We start from the raw sequence: 24,733 nt of genomic DNA on the forward strand, positions 1-24,733 counted from the left end.
ACAGCAATTTAAGCAATTTTTTTTAAATTCAGAGTATCTAATTGCTGTTAGGAATATGGGTTTGGTGGTAGAGTGGAAAATACATATATTGACTTATTTAAATAAATTATGTCAGCTGGTATAAAGGTATAAAGTTCCATTTTCTGTTCCTGTGATGACTCAGTACTTGACAAGTTGTTTTCCCTAGCTCCCAAGGTAAAAGAAGCAGCTGCCTTTGGCCCTCACCTGGCACAGAGGAAAATCCCAATGTCAAGACCAGAGCAAGAAGGTGGCTTACTTTTATCATACAGTGTTTATTTTCCTGTGTATTGTATCTTTTTGTGACATCATGTGTTAGCCAAGTCAGAACTAGTTTAAAAGCCTTTAACATAAACCAAAGATTTTGTGAACATGTTAGAGACAGTATCTGGCCAAACTATGCTACCAGTTCCAACGTGTCCTTTTCCAAGCATATTTTACTGTTTATAACCCATGCATAGAAAGTTTCCCCACATTAGAACTTGACTTGCAATTGAATTTCACTTGAATAATTTCATAGTCATGAAAAAATAAAGTAGCTTCCATTGTCTATAAAATGAAAACATGTTGCATAGCACACAATAATCTTAAGCAAACAAAATAGACAGATGTGCTGGTTGATATTTTTTTCCAATTTAGAAAGCAGTAGTCTCAGAAACAATGGATTTAGACAACAAAGCTCTCTAAATGCCATGTACTGCATGTCTCTGTCTCGTGATAAAATACATTAAAATAACAAGAAGGATACTTCTTTCTGAGGAAATTCAGAGGCTGATGCATTACTCTTAATCTGATCTGTCATGCTTGCATTGCACAGTTTCCCTTTGTGTGTGTGATGCTTTTCATCTGCACAGTCATGAAGGCTGTGGTGTGCTCTGGCTGACGCCCTTTTCAGGGTGCTCTAAAGGTCAACTCATCTGGGCTATTCCCAGCTCCATGTTGTTGGATTATCAGGTGCTGATGTAAGGGATTCTTCTCATGGGAGGCCAGTTTCTCTCAAAGGATAGAACTGGAACTTGAGCTGATTGCAGCTACAGCAGTGGTACAAATGGAGAATGGAGAGCTCTAAAGCTGGCAGATCTCAAACAATTCCTGATGCTCGAGTTCAACACTAACAGCTCCACTTATACTTGGGGATTTGCAGGACATTGATAAACAGAAGTCACAGCATATAAACTCATGTGCAGGTGTGGGTAAAAAGACACTGAGGTAAAGAAATAATTACTACATAATATTTTGAGGTTTTGCAGTTGCATCTCGGTTAACACTATCTGAATTCAGATTATAATTTTAGAATGATCTGTACATTAATAACTGTATGAATAAAGAACAAAGTCTTTTAACAGTACTTAGGATATGCTCCTAAATGCTCCTATTATCTCTGCCAATTTTCTTTTCAGTTGATTGCAGCTTCAGTCGAGGAGTTTGTGACTGGAAACAAGATGCTGATGATGACTTTGACTGGAATCCTGCTGATCGAGATAGAGGTATTCAGATATCTGCCATCTAGATAGGCTTTGATTTGATGGACTACCCCCTCCAAAAAAAAGGGGGGAGGGGAAACTGAATCCAGGATTTTTCTTTTCTATCAGTGGGTTATCTTTATAATAGAAGAAAAGAGGCAGAGGATGATAGGAGTGGATATTGTTTCTTTGAAATGTCCAATAGAAAATATTAATCAGCAATATATTTCAAGAAAAATAAATCAAAATGTAAGAAAAATTATTAGAACATAACTGTTCAGAATTGCAAACTACAAGGCAATGGAAACCTTATTAACTACTTGTTGTGTCTCTCCAAGATTGGTAGGACATTTAATCACACATCTGTCATTTAGATGGATGTGGCAATGTAGTCACCCACATGCCTTAAATATCACTGGGATAGCTGCTCAGAAATCTCAAACTCTGCAAGACAAACTCAGAATAAGCCAAGGGCAAGGGGCCTATTGAAGAACAGCCAATACATGAATAGGTACGAATGCTGAAACCTGAGAAAGAGCTCCCTGAGAGCAATGTGGGACTGCTGAGTGGGTGCACATGAAAAAGTGGGCTGGACGAGTTTGTTTGAAAGCATCTCTCTTTCCCTGTGACACAGAAATGATGCAGAAGTTGCTGCAGTAGTGACCAGTGGATCCTACAGATCCTGAAGGCTGCTTACATGTGGGATCTCAGTCTCTCAGAACTGGGGCGCAGGGTGAACCAGACTACCCCTGGGGGGCTCGGGAGTCCTGGAATGTTGCCAGAAATGTCTGGTGGCTGGACTTTGATCCCACATGGGAGATGACATCAGTATGAGGACAGGAGGATTTCACCGGGGTGAATGGTGAAGGGATAAGTTAATTGGAGTGTGAGATACAGGGTTTAAGATCTCTGTACAGGGGGGTCTAGAGAGGTAAGATGGAGGAATTGGGGCGTGCCCTTCTCCTTCTTCTTCTTCCTCTAGGCCTCCATTTTCTGTGGTGATGTTGGCACTTTGGGATTGGTCTTTACTAAAAGTGCACTGGTTAATAAGGGTAGAGGGTATTGGAGAAAAATGATAAATATTGTATACGTAACTCCGGGTATAAAGATAGGTGGCCGCCCCAGGGGCTCTCAGTGTGTGCCCATGGCTGACTGCTGAGCAGAACTCTGTCAGGCCAAGAGAAAATCTTTTAGATAAGCATTTAATAAACACCGAGACCGAGAACAAATCTGAAGCTTCCTCTCGTCCTTTCGAACCCGGGGGCCCAAGGCCATCTTTGGGCTTTTCCCAGACCATCTAAACAGCACCCAAAGTCCGACACTTACAGTTACCACACACACATTCTCTTCCTCTTCTTTAAGAGCCTTTCCATGTTAGTCTTCACTAATCCTTCCTCTCCTGCTCCACATAATTCCCTAAATCCCTTCTCTGTGCTGTCACTTCCAGGAAAACCTTACCCTGGCCTTATCCTGTCTCCCTGAACTTACATAAGCTGATTGTGACTTCATTTATGGCCCCAGATGTTTTATTCCTTTAAGATTTTGTGTGTGTCTGTCACTTCATTGGTCTTCCAGGACTTGGGAAATAAGCTGTCAGTTCCCTTGTGAATTTGTAATTAATGCAGAGGACAGTGGAGAGAATATTGAGCTAGCTCAAGTACTGAAATAATGTGACCACAGAGGCACAGCAGCCTGTTTCAGACTTACATTTGGAAAACAGATGGTTTTGCCTTCAAAAGATAGTGCAAGGAAGAATGACTGTAATTGCCATTGAAATATGAACTCATCTCCTCTGTAAACTGATCTGACTTCCAACCCTACAAGTTTATTCCTTGCTAAGTACACTTCCTGCTGCTTTTCTCCAATGTGATTTTAAATTATTCAAGTAAACTACTTTCAGCTTCCCCTTATTTCCTTAGCAAATGTATTCAAATTGCTAATAAATAACACAAGTGCATTAAAGATAATTTTTTTAAAATTATTTTCTTTTTACAAGGTGATGGCTACTACATGGCAGTTCCAGCCTTTGTGGGGCACAAGAACGATATGGGGCGTTTAAAACTTCTCCTCACTGACCTCAAACCAAAGAGCAGCTACTGCCTGATTTTCAGTTATCGGCTTGCTGGTGAGAAAGTGGGAAAGCTAAGAGTGTTCCTGGCAAACAAAAAAACTGCTCCTGTCTGGGAAGAGAACAAAGGAAAAGATGAAAAGTGGAGAACTGGAAAAATAGAGATATTTCAGGGGGCTGAAACAACCAACAGTGTAAGTATAACACGGTTTATTAGCCAATTACCATAACCAACATGCTGGTTTGATTTCCTAATTCTCAAGCGTTCCACTAAATGTTTTATAGGCATCAGCAACCAAAAGGCTTATCTGAAATGGGAAACAGGAGCCCGTATTTTAGGGGGCATTAAAGTTATCACCTGATTGTAATTTCAGAACTGAATCATCCTAATTGGTTAGAATACTGATGCCAGTAATTCTGTCATTTTGTAAAAATACTGCATAACATAATAAATTAACAAAAGTAATCAAAATCTGCCCTTAATATCTCACACAACAGAAGCCTACATATGTGCCTAGAAAAATTAAAATTTTTCATTTCATAGAAGAAGTTGCTCTCAAACCACACTAAACCAAACCATTCTAGCAAAAGGAGACATCATGTATAATCAAAGGGGGCCCATCACCATAGGAGCAGGGAGTACCAACAGGGAACATTGTGCACTGATGTATGCCAGAAACTGCCTCAAACAGGACTTCAGCCGGTTCCTCCTCAAAATTCTGGGGCCTGTTTTCCATTTGTGTGATGGAACATTTTCAGTGCTGTGTAAAGGCTTCTACTGTGTAATTGAATATAGTGAATGTAAAGGAAATGCAAGCCCTTTTCAAGGTCCTTTGCACAGCTGGAATGATGCAGAAAAGCCCTTAAATAAATGAGAATCAGAATATAAAATAAAAAACCCAGACATCCTATTCATAACAACAACCCTCTTCTTTATATATAGTATACATACTATACTCAATACATACAAGAGTGTGTAAATATATATAGAATATGCACACAAAACCGGAGGATCCAAATAGATAAAAAATTAGCAATTGTAATGTCTTGAATAAATGAAAAGCATGAATATCACATGCTGTGATAAAACTGCATTATTATAAGAGGACTTCACTCAATTTGCATTTTTTTACAATAAAAGTAAATAATCTTATTAAAGTAATCCATCTGGTATTGTAAATCTGTGCAGAGGATTTTAATCTAGTTCAAATAATGCACAAAAGCTTTAAAAATGGCAAAGATTCAAGTAATTAAGTCCTGTGTTGTAATAAAATATTCTTTATTTATAGCATTATAACTAACTAGGAGTTGCTAAATGGTTGAATAAACTACATTTTCACCCTTAATACATATCTTTTCTTATGACAGGTCACTTTTGAATCAGAACGTGGGAAGGGTAAAACTGGAGAAATTGGAGTGGACAATGTTATACTAATTTCTGGTCCATGCCCAGAAGATGCCTGAGAATGGACATTGAAGTATACCAGATTTAATCCTATTTTTCACACTTTATTAGTAGTGTATTTTTTGTATTTTTTTTAATTATAAAAACAAAACCAAAACAAACCTATAAAATTGTGCCTTGAATCTAATGCAACAATGCAAACAGAAAAACTGATGTTCAAGATGCAGAATACACTTTTTTGTGAATTCTTCTAATTTTGATACATGCATTGAATGTAATACTACTGTATTTTATAATTCAAGGTCAGGGTTTCTGAAGTATTATTTGTTAAGCGTTTTTACAATTCTACATGTTATTTTTTCTTCAAAGTCTTCTTGAGACTATTCATTACCCTTCTATTTCATTTCATCTACTCCATAAGAACATAAAGCAGTGTTTAAGAGAATGTTACTATTTCTGTTGACATAATTCACTTCTTAGTGGGTATGTTGTTCTAAAAATCAGTATGCATCACCTTATGTGCAGTAAGACAATCACACACAGTGCCAAGGTGTTTGTTTATTTAAATACTTGTGCAAAGATGAGTGATAGGTAAATCCACAAATTCAGGACACCAAGCAGAAATGATGACCACTATTTATATGTTGTTAATCTTGATATATTCCACTTATCTAGTATATATTTAGTGTTTAATACTCCACTGTTGCTGACTTGTGCTGAGCTGGCTTCTTATCCTGGGCAGCCTGGTAGTTTTTACTATTGTGGTTATTACTATAAGTGTTTACTATTGTATTATTGCTGAGCTGTGCTGAGCTGGCTTTGTTTTCTTCTTATCTTGGGTGTCCTGCAGTAGCACACCCTTCCTCCCAAATTCTGTTACCCCTCTGAGTCTGGACGAGTTTGTTTGAAAGGATCTCTCTTTCCCTGTGACACAGAAATGTTGCAGAAGTTGCTGCAGTAGTGACCAGTGGGTCCTACAGATCCTGCAGGCTGCTTACTCCAGTTCCCAGTGATCTTTGAGGCATGTCAAGCCCTAAACTTTACTAAAGTAATTCTATTGACAAATAATTTATATTAGGCCTGAGGTAAATATTCAATCTATCAAACAACTAGGAAGAAAGAGAAGACCTTCTTTTCCTTTCTGATGGAGCTAAGAAAGATGTAAGCGGATTCATGTCTTTGAGGAATATTTTCATTACCAATAAAGTATGTAAAATACCTTGATTGTCATCAATGTCTTTGAGTCACACAAATCAGTGATAAGAAATGATCCCTTTATAGTTTTATAAGCATTTAATGTTCACCATTAGCAGATGATGTTACCAACTGGCACGGAAATACAAGAGCAAAAAGAATGACCCATTATTAATGTTTAAGGAGCTTCACATTATGTACTGAACAAAAGGCTCCTGCTGGACTGCAGGCCTATTTTACCCCATTAGAGGTGAGAAAGAATGATTTTCATTGTGCAGGAGACAGTATGACCTAGTGGCCACATACTAAGTCTCCTCTTACACAACTGAAAAAAATAATCTTTGTTGTGAGTTCCTTCATGACTCTTTAAACATCAACAAAAAGGGTGGGGATTATCCACCATCCCCAGGAGCAGGGAGGTGAGCAGAACTTTCTCCCACAGAGCAGGAGCTGCCACCCACTGCCATGCTTGTCCATGCTCACAAGTGCATGTCAATGTACACATACACATTTGAGGGACCAGAGTCCAGGTTACATCTTCTCTGAAAGGAAGTCAAATACAATGCTGTGAAAGGTAAGAACATTGGTTTTGTCTTGTGATCTCTGTGGAATCCAGTACCTAACAGTATGGATTCTAAGAGAACAGAGAAGCCCATGGAAAAGCCCTGGTTCAGGCAATGTTCAGTTAAATACATGTGCATACATTTTCCTCTTATTTCTGTGTATCCCCTTCCAGGCTGACTGCTCATTATTTATTATTAGTGACCCTATTATTTCAGTTTTTGTATGAAGAAGGGCACATCCAAAATGACTGAATAGAATTTTGTGCTCTAACACTGAAGAATTTTGAAGAATTCAGCCTTTATAAACCTAAACTTTTTAACAAAAAAACACCAGTCGAAATACCTTGAATTACACACATGAAGCAAGGAATGCTTGAGAGATTTCTTGTTGAAATACAGTATTTTTGTGCTGTGCACACAGGTGAGGAAAGGGTAGGAGAAGTGAAATATCTGGAAAGTTTACAATGGCTATGCAACCAGGAAATGCAGCTTTTTTGTGAGAACTGGTTTGTGTTACAAAACAGATGCTCTGGGAAGTGTACACAGACTTCAGCTTTGACATGGGAATCTGTTTCCTGGTATCTTTGGAGTTGTGGAAATTGGAAAAAAAGGACTTGGGTAAAGCAAGTCTTTGCTCTCTATTTTAAGAGCAAAGACTCTGGTAGCTTCAAAATGAGGGCAAACTTCCTTCAATATCAAATTGAATGCTGACTGTGATTATGTCAGAATGTCTGAATATCCTGGTCACACTGAGGCAAAAAAAGTGAAACAAGTATTTTTCTGGATTCACTCCTCCTTGTCTGACTGAAGTTGAACTATTCTTACTGAAGATCAAAAAAATAAAAGTTTAGTTTTACTGAAGTAAAATCCTGTGTCTAGCTTCAAACAGCAATAACTTATGTAGCATCTCTAAATACTAAAAAGCCTAAGAATCATTACAGTCTTGAGTGCTGCAGTGTTGAAGTGCAAACGATGCATATGTGTGGAGCAAACTGAGTCCACCTAAAAAAGTGCACCTGGGCATTTCTTGCATGGGCAGTTACTGGGCATAGAAAGATAAATACTGCCTGTGGAAGGCATGATATCTAAAGGATATTCACTCAATACACAAACAACAGAGAGCAAACACAATGAATATGGAGCTAATATTTATTTATTTTTGGTTGAATCGTAGCCCACCATGAATTATCACTGGGACCAATACTTTAGTGGTAGAATTCCATCCAAAAGTCAAGTCAAAAAGATTTTGTATTTCATGGAATAAGAAAATTATTTGCACAGATCAGTACCAACTAACTGCAATAACTGCCATAAGGCTTTCTGTAGTAGATGCAGAAGTGGTTTCCCATTTGTTTGCAATGGATTATCGTTCACAAGATAGCTTGCATCATAGCATAATTCTAGCATAATAAGATCTGAATAGAAAAACTGAAACCTTTTTTTTTTGTTGTGGAAAAATTCAAAGATAGCTTCTGCAGAAGCAAAAAAATAAATCCCTTCTGTACAGACAGTCATATAAACCACATCAGTGCATCAGCAAATTAACTGGTATTGTTTGCAGCATTCATCCTGAAGATGGAACTGCTAAGGGCAAAACCTACATATTTCTCCTTCAGATGAAAACAGTAAAAGGAGATATTATGCCTATAGTAATTAATGCCTCAAAATGTTCCTGACAGTTTTCCATTACTGTGGAATCCATTATCTGCTTGATTATTTTAGACAGCAAGGAAACTACACTGGGAGGATTTGAGCAAGTTAAAGTTATGCTGTAATCAAGTGGCTCGAACTTTGATAACATCATTTGTAACTCTCAAGTCTGATAACACACTTTAGAGACTACCCTGCCTGCAAGTTAATGAAAAAAAAGAGCTTCTAGCTAATAGCCCAAATCTATATTGCATCCTTCAAAAGCTACTCAGCAGATGTGATCACTTAATCTTGAATGTTGTAGCAAAAGGTTTGATTCACTTTTCTTCAGCTGCCAAAAGAACTTACAGAGGCATTTCATTTTGACCAGGGTGAACACATGGAAATGCTGAGGCATGTTCCCAAAAGATGGTTATCTTTTAAACTGCAGTTGAAAGGAACTTAAAACATTTTCCAGCTATTAGATGCTACTTTATGTATTAAAAAATTACTCCCAAATGCAATTTTTCAGGATCAAAAAGATCAAGATAATTAAGAGAGGTTTTCAATAACTGCTGTTCATATTTGCTTCATAATTGGTATATTGTTAATGACATATTCATACAACTGCATGTATTGGAGGTACTGTAACTCAAGACAATATATTAATGAAAAGGTAAATAGCAATGAAGTGTGAGTGATTTACTTGATCATATGTTACATTAAAGCTCATTACAGTGAAAGATTTTTAATAGAAAAGAATTTCTAATTTGAATAGTTACTAACCTCCTGAATACCTGACTTTAAGGTTCAACAATATTAGACATACAGTCTCTTGGACCCTCCCCAGTTCTTCAGGAAGGGTAAATTATACAACTGTTGAGAAAACTCATTATTAACTTTATATATGGGAAATACTAAGCTGGGGAATATTTAGCCTTCTGTGATTCAGTGGTTGTTGGTTTTTTTTTTTTTTGTAGCCTGATACTCTGAAAACCTCTCAATTTCTCAATATTTCTGTATTGCCTCATACCAATTTCTATTTCAGATATACTCCTGAACAGAAACTTCTCTTAACAGATTTGAGAAATCATTTAAAAAGTGATCCTTTGAGGTCCTCAGATAAAAGTTAACTTCAATCACAAATTTAGAGTGTTTGATTAATTCATCTAAAATGAATGAGAAATACTTCAAAGTTAAACATTATGTAAAATAATACAATATATGATAAACAATTAGTGTATTTAATTCTGATAGAAATAAGGTCTGAGTTAAAGGAAACAGCATGTCTCTAGACATGCCTTAAAACAGCATTCCATTCTTTTGTTTCATATGCTTCCCTTTACTTCCATGAAAAGATGGTGCATCTCCAACACATGGGATGGTTTGCAGGAGCACTAAATAGCTCCTCAGGTGTGTTCTGACAGGGCCCAAGCTCCAGCTCTCCCTCAAGTGATTCCCATGAAGAGCTTGGGAGTCAAAATGCTCCAAGAATCACTCCCTGGAGTGCTTGCACTGCTCCCAGTTCATTACAGAAGTGGCACTTTTTTGTTGTGTAGAGGAGCTGACGTATATTTTTCTGCTGTTTGCTCTTTAGAAAGACAGTAGCAAAGTTAGCAGCTCCTTCAGGCACTTGAAATCTTTGTCCAGAGCTGATCACCCTGCTCCATTGCTTTCTGCTGCTGTATAGTGCTTAACTTTGATGCCCAAAATCTGCTTGCTGAACTGGACACCTCTGGGGAGCAGTCAGTAAATCTGACTTAGGTGGATAAAGCAATCAGCCAGAGTCTGGTTTTGATTTCATATTGATAGCAGTTTAATGTTAAATCCCTGGGGTTTGATTCACTGCAGGTTATTACAGTTGTTGTAATCTCCATGCTTTGAGTCACTGCAGTATTATATTTTCTTGCTATATTTGATATCTTAATTCATGGTATTTTTGTGTACTGCACAAGGATTTGTCTTCCCACTTGAAAAGTGACTCAATTTACAATTGTACAATACCATAAAAAGCCAAAAGTCATAAACAGGATAAAATGGTACAAACTAATGATAAAAACTTCTAGAAATACATCCCATAAAGTAATCAGAAAAAATATATTTCAAAATCACCCAGAAAAAAACTATCCTCCCCTCAAGCATTAATTTTATTCTAAACTAAGTAATGTTAACAGCTGATTTTAACAATGCTAGAACAGATACTGTAGAAATACTCAAGAAAACCACATGTTCACTTACAGTGAGTTAATGATTAGCATCACCTTCCTGCCCAGGATGTAAATATATGGGAGTCCTAATTTTCTTTGTCTTGCCAAGATTTTCGAGTAGTCACCCTTTGTAGAGGCAAGGGTGCACTTGTAGACTGGCTCAAGTATGTGCACTATTGAAAATGCATGTGAAGGTGTGAATAGCAAGGTAATAATGTTTGCCTTTATGGTTCAAGAGAGTTAAATTGAAAGGTGGCTGCAAAGAGTATTGTGATACTGAGTGACTGTGCAAGCAAATGGGATATGGAAATTAACTGTGGGTCACCACAAGTAATGTAATTAGAAAAATAATCAATCTACTTTACATCAATATCGTCAGTGCCTCCAAATTAGCTTATACCTCTAAGGAAAATTATCTGAGAGTGACTGCATTTTCTTCTGGAAACTCACTTGCACTGAAAAAGATCCAATATATTTTTCTCATATTTCCAGTACTGGCATTGCAGTCCACCAAGCTGTGTAGTGGTGGAACACAGGATCACTCTGTAGTTGATCTTCTTGCTGGCTCCTTCAGATGTAACTATTTCAAGAGCACTATGTGTATATAAACAACCCCAGGGCTGCCACAACAAATTCATATTTGGCTCATCAGCACCAGACTGGTTCACTGCCTATGCATAGCAGAAACAGAAACACAGAGAAAGCTGCTTATCTCAATTTCCCTCAAATGAAGTATTCTTCAGTGCTTAACTAAGCAACTTACTCAGATGGCTTCATAACACTCCACTGACTCCGGCAGAATTTCTTCATAATCCTCCTGGCAATTCAATTTCAGGTCTTCCAGGGGGTATGATACCCCCACCATGTACTGGAATTCCTGCCAGGAGGAAGATCCAGGAAACACATGGGAAATGTCTCTCAACCACACTACCCAGTTAACTTTATGTGCATCATCCTCATAATCCTAAATTCAGTACATTCCAGTGTTGCACAGGAATCTCAAGCCATGGAAACAAACAGCATGAGGAGCATTACTGCTCAAACTCATCCACTGCTCAGTGCTGGAGCCTTTATCTCATCACACAGAAGCTGCATCAGTTCAACACCAGCCTAAGGAAATCCAGGGCCTCATCCACCTCCCTCTCAGAACTGGATCACAGCCTGAAAATGTGAAAGTCACTCTTGAAATTAACAGCCACCCAAGAAGTCACTCTTTGTGTGAACCAACAAACTTCAAATGCTGTGATTGAAAGTGCTCTCATGAAATGAAATCTGAGTCCCAAAGTATGGCCCAATTCTTGGATTTTCAGAATATGAGATTTATATAGGATTCACTTCTGCATATCACTAAGGATAGAGGGAGAAGACTGTTCAAAACACTTTGGTCCCAATTTAATTTAATTTCATTATAATGCTTTGCTTCATGGTTCATATTATGGTTTTTGGGTTTTTTTCCTCACTTGCTAGTAGAAGGTAGGGAGCCTTTTCAAGAACAGAAACACATTTCTAAATTTTGGCTTTTTTTCTAGCAACTCTAAAATCAATATAAATTGAGACTAATTGACAGGATAATCTTTAAACAAAGAAACCTTAAACTGAAGAAAGCTCCTCAGGAAGAATTACAGCGGTAGATCACAAAATACCCTATAGTGACATTAAGTTAGGACACAATTTTAAAAATAAAATAAATATCTTTTGAAAAATTATGAATAAATTATATCCATGTATTTGTTTTTTTGGGGTTTTTTTCTTTAAAAATAATTGTTTTAGAAAAAAAAAAACCAAAACCAAAACAAATTATGGAGGCTTATTTGAAGCATATACTATTCTCTACAGAAACCTTATGATGGACCAACATTTTTCCAAATAGTTCTCTGGATACTCAATACTTTCCAGCTGGCAGAATATCTCCATCTGTTGAATAGAAGTCTATGTTTCTAGAAATGCAGATACTTATCACAGCCAATACTGAAGTTTCAAGGAAGTCATCACTGTTACAGTAGCACTGATATTATCCTGGAAAAACATATAAAGACATACACATATATCATTACACATGTGTACATATAAGTATAAATTTACTGAGTGTATAATTTTAATATTTGAGAAAGAATTATTGCATCTGTTCTATAAATGGGAAACTGGAATAATGATCCCTTATTCATTGGATCAAAGACAATTTAATGGAGATGCCCAAACAGTCCCTTGAGTGAGAAACCAGTCTCCAGGAAGGGCATCCTCAGTTTTTGATCCCATCTCAAAGGAGGGCTAATCACAAGGAAAAAGCCATGGTTGTTTTGCCTTCCTGCCAAGGGAGCTCTGTGCCTCTGTAGTAGGCAAGGCACTTTCAGCTGAGGACATAAGGAATCCAATATGTACTGTTCTCATAATCACACAGGTACAGAAAGATTAAACAAAACTGGCATTTAAAGCCTTGGAGCCCCAAACTGAAATGAAACTGCAAACTCCTGGATACTGTAATAAGAGCTGCTGCTGAATTGCTGACATATTTAGGCTGCAGAAATACTTCAAAATATGTAACACAGGCCCCTGGATGACGTGCCACGTTTGAAGCTGGAAGGTTCTGATCCTGTTCCGCTAGTACGTTACTGTGCCATTTCTGGACACATGCTTCAAATTCTTGATCTCTTGTTTCATAAACTCTTTGGCATAGGTTTTGTCCCACATATTTTTTGCTGTGTCAGACACAAAGAGAAGGCAAAAAGGAGGTGTAACTGTGGCATTCAGCTACTCATTGTATCACGTGTTCAATCCTTGATGAATTCATGAGTCTGGCACACACTGTGAGTGAAGAATTGAACAGCATTAGCAATCAGTGGATAATGCAACCACTGCAGTACTAGCAAGGAAAGGTCTGAGATCACTCAGTGATGAGCACTGATAAAGCAGTTCACTACAATAATTTAATAAATTGTTTATCTAGTTTTTTTACATCCTATACAACAATGCAAGAGCATTCCCTGTGTAGTTAGTAATGGTGATGTTCATTATGTCAAAATAAGGAAAAAGAGGTCTGCAGTACATTATATTCTTGCCAAAACATATTTAGTGCCTTCAAGTAGGTAAAATCAGATTACTGACAGCAGAGGGCAACACAGACCTCATTACTGAATAAAGCCACAAACATGTATCAAAAAATCATACCAGCATTTTACTGTATTGGAGTATACACCCTAGCATCATCTATAGATTTGCTGTAGAGCCAAAATTCTGGAAGTAGTAATCTCTTAAAAAATCATTTTGAACATCTATGTGAAATACATGAAAGAGGAAATACATGTAAAAGAGGAAAGCACTACAACAAAGGCAGTAACAAATACCTTTACTTTGACTAAATTACATTTACTTTTAGGCGTTTACTGCATAATCAGACATTTCCAGCAGACTTCATCATATCAAAAAGCTGTAACCTTGTAAAATTTTATATTTATTTTCTTTCTCTGTGTATATTAATAGCTCCATTTAGTATCCAAAAGATTAGTTGGTTATATCAAAAGTAACACAGTACTATATTGAAAATGGGAAGTTTTACAACTTTTTTTTGTTGTTGTTGCTGTTCTGTGTTAGCCTTAGGTCTGATACTCATTTACCTTGTGTGTTACACTGCCTTTCCAAGCCATGTTTGCTTGAGAAGGACCATATCAAGACTGAAGTTAAAGTTTAAAATCATTTATTTTTCATTCATCTTAGGGCTGAGAGGAGCATGGTGGGGCTCCCCCAGCCACACAGAGAGGTACCAAAGGAAGGTCATGCCCTGCACACGGGCCACAGGGCAGTATCATGGTGTCCACGTCATGTGCCAGATCCATGCCCAAAACAGCCGGCAGCCTCCGTGGAAACTGTGCCCTCACACGGGAGGCTGCATGGGACAGCAAGTTATTTCCATGGCTGCTGCCTTCTCGGGAGATTTTTCACCCTGCGGCAGCCCCGGGGACAGCACAGGAGCCCTCAGGGAATTCACATTCCATAGCAGAATCACAGGAACATTTAGCTTTGAAAAGACCTCTGAGATCAGCAAGTCCAAGCCCAGAATCAGCACCATCACCCTGTCAGCCAGACCACGGCACTGAGTGCCACATCCAGACTCTCCTTAACACCTCCAGGGACGGTGACTGCCACCTGCCTGGGCACTCCATTCCAGCATCTAATCATTCTTTCTGTGAAGAAATTTTTCCTAATGACCAACTAAACCTCTCCTGGCACAGCTTGAGGTGATATCCTCTCATCCTGTCACTAGTTGTGTGGGGGAAGTGGCCGACCCACAGCTGGTTGCAATCTCCTGTCAGGTGGTTGCAGACAGTGATAAGGTCACCCCCAAGCCCCCTTTTCTCTCGGCCCAACAACCCCCGCTCCCTCGGCCGCTTCCCATCGGACATGTGCTCCCCACCCTTCTCCAGACAGGCTCCAGTGTGACGGTGTTCACAGGGATGAGAGAAGAGACGAAGATTTGACTCCATGTTTCAGAAGGCTTGATTTATTATTTTATGATATATATTATTTTAAAACTATACTAAAAGAATAGAAGAAAGGATTTCATCAAAAGGCTAGCTAAGAATAGAAAAAGAAGGAATGAAAAACAAAGGCTTGCGTCTCGGACAGAGAGTCCGAGCCAGCTGACTGTGATTGGCCATTAATTAGAAACAACTACGAGACCAATCACAGATGCACCTGTTGCATTCCACAGCAGCAGATAACCGTTGTTTACATTTTGTTCCTGAGGCCTCTCAGCTTCTCAGGAGAAAAAATCCTAAGGAAAGGATTTTTCAGAAAATATCATGGCTACACTCCAGCACCTCAGTGCCCTCTCTGGAGTGAGGCGCCCAGAAGTGGGCACGGTAGTCAAGGCGGCCTCGGCGGTGCCGAGTACAGGGGAAGAATCGCTTCCCTAGTCCTGCGGGCCGCACTGGTACAACGGTACTTGGTACCGGTATTCCTGGTACACCGGGACGTGGTACTGGTATTCCTGGTACACCGGGACCTGGTTTATCTTTCCCGATACAGCCCGCGCCCGCAGCGGCGCTGCCCAGCCCGGTGTCCGCCGGCGCCCTGGCAGCGGCGGGAGCAGCGCGCAGCCGCCCGGCCCGGAGATGGCGGCGCAGCAGGAAGCGGGCGGGCGGCGCCATGTCGGGCCCCGCTGCGGAGGTGAGGGCGCCGGCCCAGCCGCCGGGGCACGGGGCGTGCGGGAGCAGCGCTGTGTGTTTCGCCGGGGGCAGCAGGAGGGCGGCTTCCCCGCCTCAGTAGTGCCCGGGGAGCCGCCGTCCTTGTCTTGGCGGTGAGGCCAGGGAAAAGTGGCAGGAGGCACCAACGGCCCAGGTGCTCCGCAGCCCGGGTTTGCCCTTCAGCGCGGTGCGAGCCCCGGCTGGCACTCGGGACCGAGGGGAACGGGGAACAGCGCCCTGAGAAGCGGGGGTTTGGTAGGTAGGGCTGTGCTTGCTTTTCCTCCTGCCCCGGCTGTGCGGGGCAGCAATTAACTCCTGAGCAGGACAGCACTGGGTCAGAATTAAGCTAGACGGGTCCGGAGATGTGTAGCAGAAATTGGGGATGTGTTTAGCTTGGACATCAGGAAGAATTTCTTTACCAGGATGATCAGATGGAATGGACTGCCCAGGGGGGCGGTGGAGTCGCCGGTCCTGGAGGTGTTGGAGGACGTGGTACTCAGTGCCGTGGTCTGGTTGGCAGGTGATGTTCAGTCATAGGTTGGACTCGATGATCTCAGATCTTCTCCAAACTAATTAGCTCTATGATTTTGTGACGTTTTAATGAAGAATTTGGAGAAAACCTCACAGAGTTAGCGTGCCCCTGGCATTCTGGATCGCAGTTAAAGCGGGCATGGGCCCACCCGTTTCCTGGGGAGCGAACACGGGCAGATGTGCAGGCTGATCTCCCCAGGTTTCCGGGCACATTTGCAGGCTGATCTCCCCAGCTTTCCGGGCAGATGTGCAGGCTGATCTCCCCATGTTTCGTGGGCTGCTGACCGACATGGAGGTTCCAGTGGGGATTCTCAGCCGCTGGTGGCATGAGCCTGACCCCCAGCCTCGGCCAGACAAGCTGTCACTTGTGGCTGGCTTTAGCACCAAGAGAATGTGAGCTGATTCCAAGTGCACACGGCTTGGCTGCTGCTCCCAGCTGCTGTAACCTCCCTTCTGATTTATATCGAAAATGGCTGTAATTCCACTCACAGAAGAGGCTGACCTTGGATTGGAAGCTGCAGGATGGATATCTGTAATGGTGCTATTATGGGAATTCTTTATGTATTTTTTATATTGGTCTTGGTGCAGCATTGATGTCTTGAATTAAGACATATGCTGGCATAAATATAGAAAGGAGTTAGAGTTCACACTTTAAATGTAGTATTATTTTAATAGTTAAGTATAAAAAAATCCATTTCATTTGAAGTGTGTTTCACCCTTTGCTTGAACCAGTACATCATGGGTCTTTGATCAAGACTCTTAAGTATTAAGATATGATGTACTTTCACTTTTAAGTGTTCATATTTTAGCATAAGGAATGGCAACAGACACTAATAATATTTTACAAATACCATTTGTTTAAATCATCCTCTTTATCCATTCAGGACGGATGGCCTTTTCAGGAGCATTTGTACTGTCCTGCATAGAAAGGATTTATTTTTAAAAGAAAAAAGTTGTATAATTTTTCAGTGGAAAACCTGTAAAACAGCAACAAAGTGATATTTAATCTAAGTATGGCCCCAGCAATGGAATGATAAATAGCAATAGTGTAGAGCCAAGACTTAACTAAAAAAAATAATGTTAAAGCAATGAAAAGATGGTGTTCATCTGACAAATGATGAAAAGCTTGCAGCAGTTCATAAAGCATGTTTTTATTACTTATATGTTCCATTTTTATATGAATTTGTCAGCACAATTTTCCATAAAAAGACATTGCAAACTAAACATTTACCTTTGCTTGTAGTGTGCTAGAATTTAATTCCTTGCTAGCTGTATGTGATTAAGAATAATCTTTAAAGCTATTTTGTCAAGGAAATGTCTTCAAGAGGAAGCATTGCTTATTTCTCTCCAAAATTACTCATATTTTTATTCTGAAGTACTAAGTTAACAAATGTGTATTGTTAACAAATAAGTCTTAAGTACATTTTTACTTACTGATTTAGGCTCCCGTTTTCAAGACAGTCTGTTTTGTTGGACTTCTGTGCCCCAGTGCAGAGCTCAGTGAAAGAAGGAAGTGTGATCCACCTCAGGAAAGCTTTGTTTCGATTTTGATTCAGGTTTAATAGGTACATCTGCAAAAGGATATAAACAACATTTATCGAGACTAAAAACTAGATGGAAGAAAGTTTGATGAGATCTCTCACTTAAAAGCCAATGTTAAACCTGCAGCTCACAATATGCTCTTCTTCTCTGTAGGTTTAAAAAGTGCTAATTCTCCTTGGGTAAATGAACAAGAAATTTAAGACGAAGTTACAAAATAGTGGAGGAAAGCTGTAAAGCCAAGAATGAACATGAAAGGTAATGTCTTTATAGGGAAACAGAGAAAGAATTTTCAATCTTTGTAGTTATAATAGAACTTGTGAAAGTTTGTATTTTTTTTCAAGTACTGGCTGCTGGAGCCATGTTGTGCATAACACTGTAACCTTTCCTTTTTAAAAAAGGTGTAAACTCCCAATCATTTTCTCTGCAGTGGAAAGATGGGAAGACTAGAGGCTTACAGCTTCATAAGAAATGCTGAACAGTTCCCATTTTTTTCCTTCTAAGAGTATCATAGTGTATAAGCCAATCTGAGTATACGAGGAATTTTGAATTATGATATCCCAGTCTTAGGGAGACAATGTTGCAAATGCTTCTTGTGCACAGACATTGAGTAGAGGGAGCAGAGCAGCTGAGTGATACAATCCCAGTGGTGTTGGAAGAGCACCAAAATTTACAATGGACTGCAACTGTTACCTGTATAAGGCAATACAGTTAAAGTATGTTGAAGAAACTGGCTTCTACTTGGAGATATCATGGCCTTCCTGAAGTTTTTTGGCTAGTTTGCTAGTCTGAAGTGATTGGAAATATGGATATGAACATCTGCATCAATCCAGATGAACAGTTAGGAGACTAAACTATATCGCATAAAAATAGTTATTTAATAAACGATTACACAAATCAACTTAGATCTTATTTCTATTGCCAGGTATGTTTCTTGAGTGAGGGAGAATGTTTATAGTATCCTCTTGCTGTGGGAAAATAGTGAAACATTGTTCATGTTGTCTGTCAGATGTAATGACAATTCCTTTTTGTTCTAAAATCTGTTACTGTTAAAGAAACGTGAATGTTAGGAAATGAAGCAGTAATTTCATAAAGTGCAAAGAACTCCTTCACACAGTGAAGTTTTGGTTCAGTACTGAGGCAGGTGATGTTAAAGGATTGATATTAGCATTTTCTGCTTGGCTCAGCTTAAGTTTTACTCTTCATGATAGAGATGTGTTGGGAAAATGCCAGATGTATTTCTAACAAGCTTGGATTTTTATGCAGATGATAAGCTGTACTCTTTAGCTTGCAGGAGACTCTGTTAATATATAATCACAAAAGTTACTGTATGGTTTGTTGAAAACTGTGTGCAGCTGCAGAAAAGCCTGAATCTCATGATAAACCTTACTGTAGCAGCATTAAGGCATGTCTGAGTCATCTGCTGAAGTTCCATTCAACACACTTCTTTTCCTGTCTATTGTCACTTGAGGCCAAAATGGGAATTCATGTTTAGAAAATGTGCTCTGTGTGTCAAAAGCCTGACTTTTGACTTGCTTGAAGCCCCAGCTAGTACCTCATACTGACATAGTTGAAAGTGGCTGAGAGAAAAGAGATTCCTCTGCCAGCTTTGACAAGGCTTTGTCATGAAAATTTGAAAAACCAGGGAGCTCCATGGAACATTTCTGGACCTTGTGTCCAAACTAGGAAATGGATTTTAGACTAAAGTTAGTTAATATTGAAAAATAATCTGGTTGTACCTTAGAGAAACCCTGCAAGTGTTTCTTTATGTGAAATGGTACAAATTTTAAAGCAACTAGACACCCACTTTATTTATACATAATTGCCAATAAAACTGTTGATGACAAATCTCTCAGAACTATATGTATACATTTTATTATTGCCCCCTGAATCATAATGTATAGAATGTATTGTGAGTCTGTATATCTGTCCAATTGTGGAAGAGGTTTGCTAATATCTCCACTTGACACTTGTAACCTGTAACTTGTTAAAAGTAAATTTTGTAATTTTTTTTTTAACTCCATAAAATTTTATTAACAATGTCATCAATATCAATATAAATAAAGATTTCGTATCAGTGGAATAATGCATTGCTTGTAACATTTTCAGTGTTTCAAGTAGTTAGCTGCTTCATTCAGTAGAAAAATTCACATGGTTAGGAAGACAGGATATAGGAAAAGCTGAAATATCTTCCAGAGTGAATCAGTTTAACTGTAAATGAAGTTATTAAAAGGAGCCCTTAGCAAGGTAATGTCTGCTGGGATGTGCATCCTCTCTAACATCAGCAGGGCATCCTAGAACTCAAAGCAGCTGTAGCTGTTCAATTTGTAAAGTATTTTCTCATCTTGTTTTTGCCATGGAACAAGTCAGGGTTTAATTTATCTGGTGTAGCTGTGATATATTGAACCTTTTCATGAGCTCTGTCTTACATACTGGTGTCAAATGAAGCCAGTGGCTAAGGAGTCTGGTAAGGACAACAGCTTTTCCTATCTCTTTAAATTCATGCATGTTTGATCTTACTAGAAAAAATGTGCTGACAGCTCTGCATTGGGATTGATCCCTGAGGCTTGAGAATTTCATTATGTGCTCTATTGATTGTTTAATTACTTTTTTTAAAGAATATAAGAATTTAATTAAACATTGAGGGGTCTAGAAGAAGCAACTCCAAGTAAGGATTAAAAATTGGCCTTGAAAAGGGGATACTCTATGCATCTTCACATGAATGGGATACACTCTACCATCTCTCCTCTTCAAACTTGCTAATTTGGGAGGAAAGCTGTGGGAGAATGATTTCACTGGGAGAAACACAGGGTGGAGACAGTTTAGCTCCAGATTAGTTAAGAGTGTTGTGGTTCAAGCAGTCACTGATGTAAAAGGTGCAGAACAAAGCTACTTCTCCATATTAGTACTGTGTACTCCAGTGCTTCTGAATCTGTGAGTGAGAGGTGACTCTTGGTCAGTGAGATGTCAGTGGCCATGGACAGCTGGAAATTATACTGTTGTATTGCCTCAGTTCTCATTGTATTCACTTGGCTTTATTCATGTGCCTATTCTTTGAAGATGAACTTCTAGTTCTGAATGTTTTAGGTATGGGAGGCAATCCTGTGGAGAAGCAGGAAGAGCTCTGATTTTTGCTGAGATGAAATAAAAGCTCCAGTAAATCTGCTCTCCCACTGTAGATAGGATGAAGAAATGTTTGTGGGGTTGGAGGCTGGCTGAGAGAATTCTCTGATTTCTGCTTGGGCTCTTGAATTTAAAATAGCATTCAGTAATTTTCATTGTTTATCTGGGATTTAGGTTGCCCAAAGTAAGCTGTTGTTTCTAGGACTATGCTATGCACCAGTTCTGCTATAGAATTAACATTTTTAACACAATGTTTGCAGAACATTTATTCCCCTGTGTCATGGTTTAAGCCCAGGCCCCACAAAGCCTCTCACTCATGGCCCCAGCAGCAGGATTGGGGAGAGAATGGGAAAGGCAAAAACCAGAAAACTCTTGGGTTGAGATAAACACAGTTTAATAGGAAAAGTAAAAGCTGCACACATAAGTAAAGCAAAGCCAGGAATTCATTCACTACTTCCCATGGGCACCACATGTTCAGACATCTCCAGAAGAGCTAGGCCCTGCCATGTGTCACAGAGACTTGGGAAGACAAATACCATCACTCCAAATGTCCTCCCCTTCCTTCTTCTTCCCCCCACTTTATACACTGAGCATGATGGCAGATGGTCTGGAATATCCTTTGGTCAGTTGGGGTCACCTGTCCCAGCTCTGTCTCTCCTCCCAGTCTCCCATGCACCCCCAACTTCCTTGCCAGCAAGGCAGTAGGAAAGGCAGAAAAGGCCTTGGCTCTGTGTAAGCCCTGCTCAGCAATAATAAAAGCATCTCCATATTATCAGCCTGTGTTCAGCACAAATCCAAAACACAGCCCCATGCGAGCCACTGTGAAGGAAATTAACTTTACCCCAAAGGAAGCCAGGACACAATGTTAGTACTTGTCTTGAGTACTTGTCTTCTGATTCTTATCTGGACTGGATGTGGTCTGGATTTTTTTTCCAATTACATAGAATTTCTTGGAAAAAAGCTCACCTACAATGGAGGTTGGGATGAGGGAGAAAAGGACAGGTGTTCACCCTTTGAAGACATTCATACACACTTGCTTGGATGCATTCTGAGTTTGTCTTGGTTTTTCAGGGTTAAAACAAAATGGACAATGGCTTTGTACAAGATAAGGTATAAAGCAAAGATAAAGCATTTATCCCAAATGCTTTTGGAGAGGGCAGTGTTTTTCCAGGGACTGAATTTACACTTAACAGCAAGTATCTTGGCATGGGTTGTGTTTTTTGTTTGTTTGTTTGTTGGTTTTCTCTTACTTAGTCATTTTACTGTTTAAAAATGTTCTGATTCAAGTTGGTATTATTACAGGATGGCCATATTTTAAACCTGAGGTAGCCTGATAGGGGTTTTTTTGGGGTTTTTTGTTTTGTTTTTGTTGGGGTTTTTTTTGTTGTTTTTGTTTTGGTTTTTTGGGTTTTTTTTTTTGGAAGCAAACTGGCTTACAAGGTTTTTATTGATTGTCATCATTTATTCTTGTACACACAAGTGACTCATTATACCGTGCAGTCGGAGTGAGAGCTTGTAATGATTTGGCAAGAAAGTGCTTCATCAGCACAGCATTACAGAGTCTCATTGTAAATATGAGCCTTGTAACCTTCAGTGTAGCTTGGAATTCAAACTGATGTTCTCATGCATATTTGGAAAGTCATAGCAGTTAGGTGAAGTCCCTGGTGACTGGGAAAAGGGAAATGTCACTTCCATTTTCAAGAAGGAGAGAAAGAAAGATCCAGGGAATTACAGACTGGTGAGGCTCACCTCTGTGCCTAAAAAAGCCTCCTGGAAGATGTGCTAAGGCACATAAGAGACAGGAGGGTAATTCAAGGTAGCCAGCATGGCTTTACTAATGGTGAGTCATGCCTGACCAAGCTGGTGGCATTCTATGATGGAGTGATAGCAAGGGTTGACAAGGGAAGACTGACCAATGTCATCTATCTAGACTTCTGTAAGGCCTTTGTTATAGTCCCTCATGACATCCTTGTCTCCAGATTGGAGAGACATGGTTTTTATGGATGGACTCATTCATATTCAGTGGATGTGGAGTTGCTGGATGGATGCAGCCAGGGAGTTGTGGTCAGTGGCTCTATGTCCAGGTAGAGGCTGGTGGTGAGTGAGTCCATGGGACGCTCACGGGACTGGCAGCATTTAATATTTTCATCAGTGGCATGGGCAGTGGGATTGGTGCACCTCAGAAGTTTGCAGGTGACACCACAGCAGCTCAGGATGCCATCCAGGGGAACCTGGACAAACTTGAGGAGTTGGGCCTGTGAGCACCTCCTGAGGTTCAACAGGCCTGAGTGCAAGGTGCTGCACCTGAGTCAGGGCAGTCCCAGACATGAGCACGGACTGGGAGAGGAAGTCACTGAGAGCAGCCCTGCAGAGAAGGGCTTGGGGGCTCCTGTGGATGAAGAGCTGCACATGAGCCAGCAGTGTGTGCTTGCAGCCCAGAAGGCCCATGGCACCCAGACAGCAGGTCAAGGGAGCGGATTCTCCCCCTCTACTTTGCCCTCATGAGACCCCAGCAGGAGTGCTGCACCCAGCTGTGGGGTCCAGCACCAGAAAAACATGGACTTGTTAGAGCAGGACCAAAGGAGGACCAGAAAGATGCTCAGAGAGCTGAAACACCTCTCCCATGAAGACAGGCTGAGAGAGCTGGACTTGGTCAGCCTGGAGAAGAGGAGGCTTTGAGGAAGCTTTACTGTGGCCTTCCAGTACCATAGAGTCTTTATAAAAAGGAGGGAGAGGGACTTTTTATATGGGTAGATAGTGCCAGACCAAATGTGAATGGTTTTAGATTGACAGAGGGCAGATTTGTATTAGATATTAGGAAGAAATTCTTTATGCAGAGGGTGGTGAGGCACTAGAACAGGTTGCCCAGAGAAGTTGTGGCTGCCACATCCTTGAGAGTATTCAGGGCCAGGTTAGATGGGTCTCTGAGCAGCCAAGTCTAGTAAATGGCATCCCTGCCCATTGCAGGGGGGTTGGAACTAGGTGTTCTTAAAGTTCCCTTCCAGCCCTAACCATTCTGTGATTCTGTCACTGCTAAACTGAAATGCCCTGTGCAGTTGTGGGAGGGTTGAGGGTGTTTGTTTTCTACTGCACAAAATTGTGACACTATCATTTGTTTGTTCTTTTTCTTACAGCTTCACCTTAACAAAGATGCATGATTCATTTCATAACTTAGGGAAAAAAACTAGTCTTTCTCAGATTTCTTGTCTCTTAGAATTAGGAACACTGCTGAACTGCAGAACAGTGCTGACTGAGTTCGATTCAGTTAATTTTATAAATATTTGCTCAGCAGCATTTGTCAAATTGCATTAAATCAGGTAGAAAAGCGGTCAAATTCCAAATTAAAAAAATCAAAGCACAGCGTACAGACAATAACTGGATAAGGGATATACTCTTTCCCTCCTGTCTGTATCCCAGCATCTATGGGATCTACTCTGCATGGTTTGTTTGCCAAAATTAGGCAAACATGTACCTTAAAAATGTGAAGTCTACTAAAGTTCATAGCGTAATCATTTTATCTCTTTTCTTCAGAGGCTGGAGTTTTTCATGCACATTTCACAAGATTCCATGGGTTTGCTATGCCACAGCTCCCTCAAGTGGTAGAATAATTTGCCATTTGGAATTGCAGCTTGATTTCTGTGACACATTTGCATTCTCTTCAAGAGGTTTTGGGACTTCTCCCAACTTACTGTTCCATCTGATTTATAACAGAAACATCAGAGTTCAAAGAACAGGAGTCTGAGCAGGGAAGGAGTCAGGCTTGCTATACTTGGGTTCCCAGTGAGCTTTGGCTACAAAATACACTGCAGTATT

At 39.9% G+C, this 24,733-nt stretch overlaps 2 protein-coding genes across 4 annotated transcripts in view; both read left to right on the forward strand.

The window, feature by feature from the left end:
• Positions 1 to 5,013, forward strand: part of EGFL6 (EGF like domain multiple 6) — a 29,353-nt gene extending 24,340 nt beyond the window's left edge. The window contains exons 9-12 of the mRNA XM_054272332.1: positions 188 to 268; positions 1,419 to 1,505; positions 3,478 to 3,743; positions 4,918 to 5,013. Of these exons, the coding sequence (XP_054128307.1) occupies positions 188 to 268; positions 1,419 to 1,505; positions 3,478 to 3,743; positions 4,918 to 5,013 (530 nt within the window). The remainder of the gene's footprint in view (positions 1 to 187; positions 269 to 1,418; positions 1,506 to 3,477; positions 3,744 to 4,917) is intronic.
• Positions 5,014 to 15,655: 10,642 nt separating this feature from the next.
• The window catches only part of LOC128934116 (ras-related protein Rab-9A), a 28,043-nt gene continuing 18,965 nt past the window's right edge, over positions 15,656 to 24,733 (forward strand). For 2 of the 3 annotated variants that reach the window (XM_054271467.1, XM_054271466.1), the window contains exon 1: positions 17,985 to 18,055. In XM_054271467.1, the coding sequence (XP_054127442.1) occupies positions 18,043 to 18,055 (13 nt within the window). In that variant the 5' untranslated portion in view covers positions 17,985 to 18,042. Of the gene's footprint in view, positions 15,711 to 17,984; positions 18,056 to 24,733 lie in introns of those variants that run through there. The other variant, XM_054271465.1, reaches the window with a different exon arrangement.

Source organism: Melozone crissalis, unplaced genomic scaffold (assembly GCF_028551555.1).
Source record: "Melozone crissalis strain CALT ecotype California unplaced genomic scaffold, PUWL_Pcris_2 ptg000013l_1, whole genome shotgun sequence".
NCBI classification, from domain to species: Eukaryota; Metazoa; Chordata; class Aves; order Passeriformes; family Passerellidae; genus Melozone; species Melozone crissalis.